Consider the following 11,784-nt stretch of genomic DNA (forward strand, 5'->3'; position numbering starts at 1 on the left):
AACTGACTGACAGGCGTTTCTTTAACATGTATGACTGTGTGTGTGTTCAGCTGGTGGGTGTGGACGTCATGGCAGCTCTGGACATGTATGCAGAGAGAGGCCAGTGGGAGAAATGTCTGGATACGGCATCTAAACAGGTACTTTATTATTTAATGTGAACTGTGAAATGTCAAGTTTAGATCACAGACAAAGCCTTTAAACGGTTAAAAATCTGCTCATGAACCATCCATTTGACCATTAATCTTTGAGTAAAAGCTGTTGATGGTGTTATGTGGTTTGAAGATTTTAGTAAGTAAAAATGCATGAATGTAAATATTTCTCTGAGAACGTTTTTCTTTCACACCAGAGTGAATATCGTGTGGTCAGAGGTTCTGGTCATAAAACGTAGTCTTCAGTTCTTCTCATTATGCCTGAGACGTTTGTTTGTTTGTTCTTTAACAGAACTTTAAGATCCTCCATAAGTACGTCGCTCTGTACGCCACACACCTCATCAAGGAGGAAGAAGCTCCGAAGGCCCTGCAGCTCTACATACAGCATGGAGCACCACCTAACCCTCAGGTGCACACACACACACACACACACACATACACACACACACACACACACAGGCTTCCATTCATTTATTATCCTCTAAACTGTTTTGCTGCCAAATCAGCCTGAAAGCTTGGATTGAATAAAGTTCTGCAAACGCTCCTTTAGGGTTTTCTCACAAACATGTGCTTCAGTACATGTCAGCTCACCTTCCTAAATGCCACTTATGGCCATTAAAGCTGAACTTGTATCAAAAAACACTTAATGAGACTGAGAGTGTATCTACTCTTGTGAAACTTAAACAGTTACTGCCCCCGGTAGCTCACTACTCTTTAAGGTTTATGCCACATAACTGCAACGTCTGCAGTTTGACTCTGACATCAGACCTTTACTGCATGTTGTTCACATCAGTTCAGATCTTTATTGTCCCATTAGAGGAAAGTCTTTTTGCAGCAAGGCAGCATAATAACACAAAACCATGACAACAATACAAGACTTTAAGACATTACAAGTACCTGGTACTATACATGCAATTCAGACAATAAAGATGTTATGTTAAAGCAAAGAAAACAGCAACAAGACGAATAAAGATGAGAAATAAAGTGCTAAGTTGTGCGAGGAACCAAGAGGCCGTTAAGAGCGCTTCTTGCATTTGGGATAAATGAAAACTTCAAACTGTTTTCACCAAATGTATGTAAACCTGTATGACTGACCAGAAGGGACATTCCTTAAAGACAGGATTTCTGTGTGATTTGTCTGCTGTTCACCAGTGATTTTACTCGCTGCCTCGACTATGTTTCCTGATTGATTCTTGTTTCATACATTTAAATTCCCATCACAACAGATCAGTGAGAAAATAAGGACTGATTCTATGATGAACGTGTAAAATAACACCATCAGGTGTCTGTCGATATCTCTCATCAGCTTCTTTCTTCTCTCGTTTCCTGTCATCTCTCTACTGTCTCGATCTTCTCCACAAGTGTTCTGATGTTAAAAAAATAGAGTTTGAAGACCAGCCGCTTCACTTGTTAATCACAGATATGAGACATCTCTTGTTTACTTGCCTTTCTTTTTTCTGTGTGTTTATTTACCAGCACAGATATCTAACCAATAAATACATTTCACAATTTTTACTCTCAGAACTTCAACATCTACAAGCGCCTGTTTCTGGACCTGATAAACATTCCCGACACTGATGGACCAGAAGCTTACCGCATATGGGCCGACCTCCGCAATTTCTTGCTGCAGCTGGTAAAACAACAACGAACTCCAATAAACAAATAATATTATCATCAAACAAAATCAGTCCATGTACTTAGTTGTGTAAGTGGTTTGTTTTTTCATGTAATTTTAGTGTGATAACGTCTCCAAATCAGCCGAGGACAACTCTCCAGCTCATGAAGACTTTGAACAGATGTTGCTGATCTCTCACTACTACGCCACAAGATCTGCCGCTAAAGGAGTCAAGCAGCTGGTAAACGAAAGCACAGAAACAGTCAGCGAGGATTCCAGAAAGCTTTATTCTTACTTTGACTTGCAATCTTCCTGCCTAGACAGAGGACTGGGCTTAATTCACATGTGCAAGATTAAATTGGATCTAAAAAGCAGAAAATTCAGTTTGATTAGTTTGTTTTGGACGTCCTTTAAAGCAGGAACATCTCACCACCAGGTCAAAATTGTCATTATGCCAAAATAAAAGCCAAATAATTTTTTTTTCTCAACTTCTCAACAACTATCTCAACTTTTCCTCTTTCCGTGCACTATTATTCTCCCCACGTCTGAACTCGCCGGTGGTGACAGGTTGACGAGTTGTCTTCTTTTATGTTATTAATAATTCTCTCTTCTTCTGCTGTTTTATTTTCAGATCAGTGTAACGGCGAAGCTGTCGGTGTCGTTGCTGCGTCACACTGAGCTTGTTCCTGCAGACAAGGCTTTCTACGAGGCCGGGCTGGCCTGCAGGGTGAGTCCAGGAGGAACCGCAGTAGTTCTTCCACTTCTATAGAGTCTCTGTGCTCATTAAAACGTCCCTTTCATTCTTCAGTTTTAGTGCTGGGTGCAGGCTTGTGTCCTAAAAATGTTCCTGATATGTGTTTATATGTTTATACACCTCTAGATGGTAAAATTCCTTGATATTCTGTGAATACCCCAGAAAACTAATAATATCCCCTTATGTCTTAATTATATTTCATTTCACATTTCACAATATTTAAGGATGTTTCAACACTATATAGAAATGTTTGAATTTAACTTAGTTTTTTGTCATTTTTGGAAGTCTGAGTCATGATATAAATCATGTTCTGCAACTGCATCATCTTATTAATAATCATAATTCAATGATTAGCTTCTGAGGACAGATTTAATGTTCTGGGTAAGTTTTTGGGATTTTTTTTGGAAAAAGCTTGAATGTGAATCACAGGAAATATGTTTCTTCTCTACATGAAGTTTTGTACCTGATTACAATTATTATTATTATTATGAATATCATTGTATATAATATTCTTTCGTCCTGACAGGCTGTCGGCTGGGAGAACATGGCCTTCATCTTTCTCAACCACTTTCTGGATCTGTGTGATGTAAGTGAACTATCACAGCTCGTTTACAGGCCGAAACATGAAGGTTCAAGGTTCAGTATTTATCTCCACATCGACACCTGGGGTCCGTTTCACAAAGCAGGTTCAACAAACTCTGAGTCTAATCCTGAACTCTGAGTTGATCTACTCTGAGATAGGAAACTCCGAGTTTCCGGTTCCAGAACAGCTGATTTGAGTCAGTTTATTCAACTCGGAGTAGTTTCACCTGGAGTTAAGCGCGTGCACCACAACTATAAAAAGCCAGCATCAATGGAGCCCCGATTCAACGAGTCACCATGGCAACGGGGAAGAGGAGGGCTGCGTATTTCGCCCCACCAGAATTAGAAATCTTAATGTGATAATACGGCGAGTTTGAACATGTTTTCAAAAAGAAGTGCAACACCGCTGCAGCTGCAAAAGAGAGGGAGACGGCGTGGGAGAACATCGCTGCTCGGGTCAATGCGTAAGTTTAAATGTAGTCCTTTGCAATCACAATAATATTACAGAGGAAAACTGCTTGATTGGTCGCCCATTAATTTATTTTATATAGGTCCAATCCCGCGAGGGAGAAGCGCACTTGGCAGCAGTATAGGATAAAATATAAAAACATTGTTCAAACAGGTGAGACCTCGGCATAATCTCATGGGGGTACCTCACTTTGATCATTTTTTTACATTGTAAAGTAAATATTAAGTGGCTGTTTGACTGTGCAGTTGTTTTATCCCCAACATAATGCTGGTTTCACACACATAAATGTCTTCTCATCTACATCATGTTCTGTTAATTAATTCATCCTATTTAAACTAACACAGACTTCTACTCAGCCAACAGAAAGAAGGCAGATGTCCGTAAAACGGGTGGTGGTCCAGCACCGCCACCTCTAACGGAGGCAGAGGAGCTGGCCCTAAGCCAGAATTTAGGAAGGCCAGTGGCTGGCTCCGACATTGTACAAAAAACTTCCGTTTGCAAAGAAACGCAGCGCAACATACATCTGCTGGGATGTGAGAGCATGACTACGATTGGTAATGTTGCAAATGTAAGGACGGATTAGGTTTTGTATGTAGATGATGGACTGTGACGTGAAACGGTACCGCTCAAAAAGATAATTGTCTGGAAATGCTAGAACATCTATGCGCGGTCTGATAACCATCTCTCAACGAATATTTAATTCTCTGCCAGTAATGCTGCACCTTCATCCACGGGATCGTTATCAAAAGGACATGCCATGTTAGTGAAAAAGTCGCCACCTACTGTGCCTAATGGACTTCTAATATACTGACTCTGATTTTTTTTTAATGATTTTTTTAAATGACAGACGGCAGAACTAGGCTACGCCAAAACTCGCCTGCTGACTGAACGAATAAGGAAATCAAATGGAGTGTGTGGCTCTGAAAGAGGGCGGAGACTGAGAGAAACTCGAGGTTCATTGAGAAAAACCTGGTCCCGACCAGGTTAGGTTCATAGAGTCTGTTGCTACGGTAACTGACCGAGAGCTTAAGTTACCCCTCTCTGTGAAACAGGCTAGAGTTATCCCTCTTTCTCTGGTTTGAGTTACCTCCCTTTTTGAAACGGAAAACTCAGAGTTTCCCTCATTTCAGGGTTAACAAACTCTGAGTTTTCACTAAACCTGCTTTGTGAAACGGACCCCTGGTTGTTGGAGTTTTTGGTTTCAGTGACTCATAAGAGTTCAATAATAATAAAAACAACAACAGGTAGAGAAATAGATGTAAACTTTAAACCTTCAGCCCAGATTTGATTAGAATATTTTATATTGACATTATTTATTTGATTTAATAACTTATTTAATTGTATTAAAGTTTTCACTTTACCTGTTTTATCTTATTTTATTTTATTTTTATCTGTTTTATTCATTTTTTTATCGTTTTTGTGTCTCAAATCGTTTTAACTTTTGTTTACTTTTGTTCTGTCTTATTATCAGCTTGTCAGTCTTCTGAGAAGCACTTTGAATTGCACCAACCTGTATGAAAGGTGCTGTACAAATAAAGATTGATTGATTAATTGATTGATTGATTAGTAGAAAAATACAATAAAAGGATAAAAGCACCATCATACCATTAAAAAAACAACAGTGTCACAGCTTTTATCAATCAGATCTTCTAACATTATTAGAAGATATTATCTTTTTAATATCTTCTAATAATGATTCGTAGCTCTGTTGCCTCTAAAAACGCCTCAGAAAATAACAGTTTATCTTCTCTGATAATCAGTATTTTATGGATCAGAAATCGTAACCGACACCATTGAAAAAGTTAGTTTTAGCAGGTGAAGTATTTGATTAATCTGGTCCAATAAATATATAATAATTTCCATCATGAATATCTCTTTAGTGATCTGAAGAAAGTAATCAGTTTTTAATTTCTGTCTCCAGGCCATCGACGAGGGAAACCTGGACGCTCTGGATCACTCCGACTTCATGGACACCGACATTCCCTTTGAAGTTCCGGTTCCCACCAAACTCTGCGTCACTGTAAGACGTCACATCATCAAACACACACACATCCAAAAACACACGAAACCTCCCAAACTGTTAGTGTCACCATCATGTCTGCTGCTGTAGAAGTTACTGTTACTGTAACGGAGCTTCAGCAGGTTCAGGAAGGAACAGGAAGTCATCGATGGCGTCCACATCAGCTGATCTTCAGTCACATGACAGATCTGTTGCTGTGTATTCAGCTGCAGAATGTAACAGACACAGTAGCCAGAACACATATTACAGAGATCTCAGTGTCCTTAAAAGTCCTTAAAAAGCCTGAAATTTGGTGTTTGAAAACTTTTAAATTATCTCAGTTTATAGAAACTTACTGTCATATTATTCATGTTTATTCTTTTTTTAAGATAACATCGACGTATTTCTTCTTTTGTCCTGAACAACAGTTCACAACCCGAAGATATTCAGTTTATTATCACAGAGGACAAAAGAAACCAGAAAATATTCACATTTGAGAAGCTGGAATCAGAGAATTTGGACATTTTTTCTTAAAAATGACTCAAAACAAATGTTTGAATAGCAAAATAGTTGATGATTAATTTTCTGTCAATAGACTAATCGATTGATTGTTGCAGCTCTGGTTCCAGGTTCTTAAAACGTGAGAATTTGCTGCTTTTCCTAGTCTTAAAGTATAGTAAACTTAATATTTTGTGATTTTCATACTGTTTATTGGACAAAACAACACATTTAATGACATCATGTTGTGCTCTAGGATATTGTGATCTGCATTTTTCACTGTTTTTCTTGTTTTTTATAGACCAAACAATTAATTGAATAGTCAAAGAAATAACCTGCATATTCATCGATAATGAAAATAATCATTTGTTGCAGCCTCATTATCCATCAAAAACATATGTGTATGTGTGTTTGTGTGTGTGTGTGCGTGTGTGTGTGTGTGTGTGTTGCAGGACGCCCAGCGGGAGCAGATCCGTGATTGGGTGTTGATGGTGTCCATGGACCATCGGTTGGAGCAGGTTCTGCCGCGTGACGAGAGGAACTCGTACGAAGCCTCACTAGTGGCCGCCAGCACCGGCCTTCGCTCGCTGCCGTGTATTCTCACCGGTAACACACACAAACACACACAAACACACACACACAAACACACACTCGCTTTACTCCAGTTTAGAGCCTCATTGAAGAAGGTCACATTTGACAATTACAACATTTCAATCATAAGTATAATGAAAAATTACATGAACAGTCTGTTTAAAACAACCAGCTGTCAGGAACCAAACAGAAAGAATATGTCATGTTGAAATAATAACACTGTCTTTCATAATCTACTGTTGTTGTTGTTGTTGTTGTTGTTGTTGTTGTTGTTGTCCCCTTTTCTCTGGCTGTGATCCAGTCAAATCATACAACACAACAAGCCTCATGCAAGAACATTTTCATATTCTTCTCCTTAAACTGTGAGCAGATGAGTTTTCCAAGTCAGACTCAACAAATTCTCTTAACTGCCTGAACTCGTTGTAAATTGCTCGTTTCAGCCTGATGAATGTCACCTGTTCACAGGTAGGTGCGTGTTTGTGAGATTTGATCATTAGCATAAACAAAGCCCCTAAAATGTCGACGTAAGGCGACATGTTCCGCTTCGTTTGTGGACGAGTTTCACTCACAAAAATGTTACCGAACAGTAAAAACATGAATTTCAATCAGCAAACAAGAACAGATTTAGGAGCGTCTGTGTCAGAGGAGACCTGACACAATGAGAGAATATGAATCCAGCAGCCGGCGACGTGTCATTAGAGTAATGATTTGAATCTGTTTGTACAAATGGTTTTTGAACAGACATGACGTACCCTTGATGATGTTTGTTTGAACTGATACTTGCAGCTGAACGCCTCACCTGTGCACTTAAATCCCTTTGCTGCAAATATTTTCCAAAGAAATATGTGTTTATTCCGATACAAAGAAAAGAGGCCGAGTGTTTACTCAGTTTCACCTGCAGGACGTCCAGGAGAGATGAATGATGAAGATGCTTAAAGATTTAAAAAATCAGTTATAGAAAGAAAATGTTCTTCAGACACTTTATAGGCAGAAAGTTATCACATATTTAATTGAAAACATCATGTGTGGTGGAGTCGAGGTGTTTTCATTTATACTGTTTTCATTTTTACTTATTTATTTTTTCTTTTGTTTTGTCTCAAGGAGGTTTATTCTTGGATTTGAAATGAATATATGACATAAAACAGTGTTTTTTTGTTTTTTTGACCTGTGACCCCTTAAAAGTTTATTTGGGACTCCTCGTCACACGCTCCATATTCCACCCGTTAAGTTACTGATTATTTTCTTGATTGATCGTTTTGTCCATAAAATGTCAGAAAATAGTGAAAAATGTCACGTTTTCAGATGTCTCAAAGATATTCAGTTTATTATCATGTTCCACAAAGAAAAGCATTAAATCAACAGGCGTGAGAAGCTGAAACCAGCTTATTTTTGCCATTTTTGCTTAAGAAAAAATGACTAAAATGATTATTTGATTTTCAATTAATTTTCTGTTGATCGATTAATCGACTAAGGTTGCAGCTTATTTAGCTTATTTTGTTTCATTTGAATAACTTTAGAGACTAAAATACAGCAAAAATTAAAGAAAAGCTTGAAAAAAGCTTGTATCTCTGCATCCTATCCTGTGACCCTTGTGGGTATAAAATATAGATTCACCTGCAACATACTCATCAAAATGTACCGTTACCTGACTGCTAGGTTTGTTTTCCAGTTTGCTGCATGAATGTACACACACACACACACACACACACACACACACACATATATATAGATTATAAACTCTGCGGTGTTCCTGCCTCCAGGCTACCCCGTTCTGAGGAATAAGATCGAGTTCTCGTCTGTGGGAAAAGCAGCCAACAAAGAAGACTGGAACAAATTCCTCATGGCTACAAAGGTGAGACCGGACGGGGTTATGTTTCTCCTTTTGAAGACTGCAAAGAGCAAAGTGTAATTAACCATCGTGTCTCTTTGACCTCTGAGATAATCCTGAACTCTGAGGCTTCTCATTAATATCATCTATCATTGTGCCTCCTTAAGTTTCCTTAATACATCAGAACCCCGCTCAACATTCACAGGACTAGGGCTCGAATTTATCCAACTGCTGCAGAAATTTGATAAATATATCCCCTGATCTAGAGACAAATAGAAAGAATTACACAGGATTTACAAACATGTGAATTTCATCCCATTTAGGGGTTGAAACCTTTGGAGATGTTAGTGATTGATTTTACTATAACCAGAGGATGTGTGTCGATCATAATGAGTTCTTTTTACAGTATTTAAGTCTCTCTGCAGAAGAGAGCTCAATCTTACTGAGATTACTAGATTAAATAAGGACTATAATTTTAAAAAAAAAAGTTCTTTGAGATTCAACAAATGTAGCAGCAAAATCCCCTGATTTCAGACAAGCAGCAGATCATAATCATAATGAAACTAAAGGAGTTATCAGGTGAAATCATTCTGGATTTGGTCAATTTCAAGTTAATTTTCCAGTTAAACATAATCAGTTGCCTTCAAGATGTCAGACTTAATTCCTTCTTTCCTCTTTCAGTTTGGTTTAAAGGCGACTGATGGATTTTAATTTAAATTTAATATTTAATTTTGATTTCAATTTGAGGGTTAATATTTAATACATACACACACATTAACACACTGGGTGAATACAGAGTGAGAGGAAGTTGTCTCGTCTCTTTTACAAGTTAATTTCAGCGAGTTTCATCATCTCTCTGAACAACAGTGATTTTATGTGAATCAGCAGTCGACTAATCGCAGGCGCAGCATCATTATCTCATTTAAACACACACACACACACACACACACACACACACCTCTACACCTTCTAACCTGCTGTAGTTACAGCGCGAGTTGAATCTGATTCGTGATTGGTCGTTTTGTTTTGCGTCCATTCTTCCCCTGCAGACCACTCACAGTCCAGAGTGTCAGGACGTCCTGAAGTTCATCAGCCAGTGGTGTGGCGGTCTGCCGGCGTCTGGATTCTCCTTCCACTGAAACACACACACACACACACACACACACACACACACACACACACACACGCACACACACACACACCTGCTATTTCATCTCTTTTTTTTCCACTTTTGCTGCGAGATTTGAAATACTTCATCCGTCTCTCTATCTGAGCTCTTTCACTTCTCTACTTTCTCTTTTCCTTCACTCTGTTGCTTGTTTCATGTGTCCATAAACGCACCTTTATTAAGAATGTTTGACGACTTTCTACAAGTTATTTATTTATTCAACTTTTCAATAATATTTTATGTTAATTTTATCTCCTTTCATGATGGTCTAAATGTTGTTTCAAATCTTAAATCTTCAAATCTCTCAAACCTTCTTCACACTTCCATGTAGAAAAAACTAAATCTCTTCATTTGTTTAAATTTGTTGCTGAAACACAGTCACGTTTTCAGAATTTGAACAGCCTTAAAAAGCTTTATATGTGAAATATGTGTGTAATTTTACAGTGCAAACTCTCACAAATTCACAGAAATATTGACCAGGACTTGACGTGACCTCAGTTCAACCTGGGAATTTATATTAAAGGTTCTGATTCAGGATGTTTAAAGCAATTGTTCTAAATTTAGAGAATTACACTTACTCTCTTTCTTGCAGAGAGTTAAATGTGAAGATCGACACCACTCATGGCTGTAGGGTAAATATAAAGCTAGCAGTCGGTTAGTTTAGCTTAACATTAAGATTGGAAAAACAGTAAAAATCTAGTTAACACAATTATAGCTTGTTTTTTAAATCTGTGCAACAACCAAAGTGTAAAAACAACAAATTGTGTTTTTATTTGGGGGTTTATGTGCTGGACTGTTGCAGCAGAGTGACAACAGGACTCTGGGAACTTAAATACATAACAATAAATAGTTGTAGCAGCTTTTGTTACCTTAGTTTAGACAGAGCCAGGCTAACTGCTTCCTTTTGTTTCTAGTCTTTATGCTAAACTAAGCTAACAGGCTGCTGACTGTAGCTTCACATTACACATTTTAAGAAAGCAAATGCGCATATTTACCAAAATGTCAAACTATTCCCTTAAATTCTGAACATTGCCACAGCAAAAACAATTATATATTTCCTGTATACATTCCTGAAACAGCATAAAGACCACAGAGCAAAGTCTTCACTAAAGCCCAAAATATTGCTCATAACAATCATAACAGAAGATAATTAAAGAGGAAGAGATGTGTCGTTTGTGTCGTTTAAGATCCTAAATACCAGCAGCAAAAATCTAAAATCTAATCTGAACATATAAGATAAATATCTAATGTAATACTATTAATATGACATCACACTTCAATGCTTTTAAATTGAAGCCTTGTTGCAGGATAAAGCTGGCAATATTCTGTATTTTTCTTATTGTCAACTAGGGCTGAAACTAACAATTATTTTCATTCAATTAATCTGCCAATTATTTTCTTGATTAATATTAAAAATAATTGTGAGAAAATTGCACCACAGTGATGTCTTGTCTGACTAACAGAACACTGTCATATATGACAAAAAAAGACAGCAAATCGTCACATATGAGAAGCTGGAACCAGAAAATGTTGGGCACGTTTTCTTAAAAAAATCACTCAAATGATTAATTCATTATTAAAATGGTTGCAGATTAATTTTGTGTCAATCAACCAATTGATTAATTGGTTGCCACAATAAATCCCATGAAAAAATATACTCTCAGATTTCTGTGGCGCTCAACCCAGAGCTCATTTGTTCCTCCTGAAGATGTAAATCTTTAAAAACAGTTCACAAATATGTAGTTTAATTTTTTTTATAAGTCTCAGACATTTCCTAAAACAGGGAACTGTAGTTTTTAGCAAATGTTACTCAAACAGGAGGAAGTAGTGCTTTTGTTGGGGACTATTCTCAGTGGCTGGTGAGTATTTCTGGCAGCAGGATGGTGTATGTGGGATTGAATCCATATAAACTACAGTGTGTGTGTTCATTGATGTATTTTTCATAGTCTTTGAACAACAGTGGAGTTCTTTGGCACACAGGAAAACGCCAAATCAAGCTGTTGATACACACACAACACTTGTTTTTAGCATCTATTCATTGGTAGTTTTGGTCTTTTCATGGGATTTGTTGACAATAAGAAATACAGAATATTGTCAGACTTGTAATTAAATGTATAAAATAGCTTTACGT

At 37.5% G+C, this 11,784-nt stretch overlaps 1 protein-coding gene across 1 annotated transcript in view; it reads left to right on the forward strand.

Annotated features, from left to right (window-relative positions):
* ift172 (intraflagellar transport 172) overlaps window positions 1–11,368 on the forward strand; it is a 46,078-nt gene extending 34,710 nt beyond the window's left edge. The window contains exons 39-48 of the mRNA XM_044376294.1: window positions 51–137; window positions 442–558; window positions 1,672–1,782; window positions 1,886–2,005; window positions 2,396–2,491; window positions 3,045–3,104; window positions 5,491–5,589; window positions 6,519–6,672; window positions 8,418–8,509; window positions 9,535–11,368. Of these exons, the coding sequence (XP_044232229.1) occupies window positions 51–137; window positions 442–558; window positions 1,672–1,782; window positions 1,886–2,005; window positions 2,396–2,491; window positions 3,045–3,104; window positions 5,491–5,589; window positions 6,519–6,672; window positions 8,418–8,509; window positions 9,535–9,624 (1,026 nt within the window). The 3' untranslated portion in view covers window positions 9,625–11,368. The remainder of the gene's footprint in view (window positions 1–50; window positions 138–441; window positions 559–1,671; window positions 1,783–1,885; window positions 2,006–2,395; window positions 2,492–3,044; window positions 3,105–5,490; window positions 5,590–6,518; window positions 6,673–8,417; window positions 8,510–9,534) is intronic.
* Window positions 11,369–11,784: the final 416 nt, after the last annotated feature.

This window comes from Thunnus albacares, chromosome 16 (genome assembly GCF_914725855.1).
Source record: "Thunnus albacares chromosome 16, fThuAlb1.1, whole genome shotgun sequence".
Classification (NCBI taxonomy): domain Eukaryota; kingdom Metazoa; phylum Chordata; class Actinopteri; order Scombriformes; family Scombridae; genus Thunnus; species Thunnus albacares.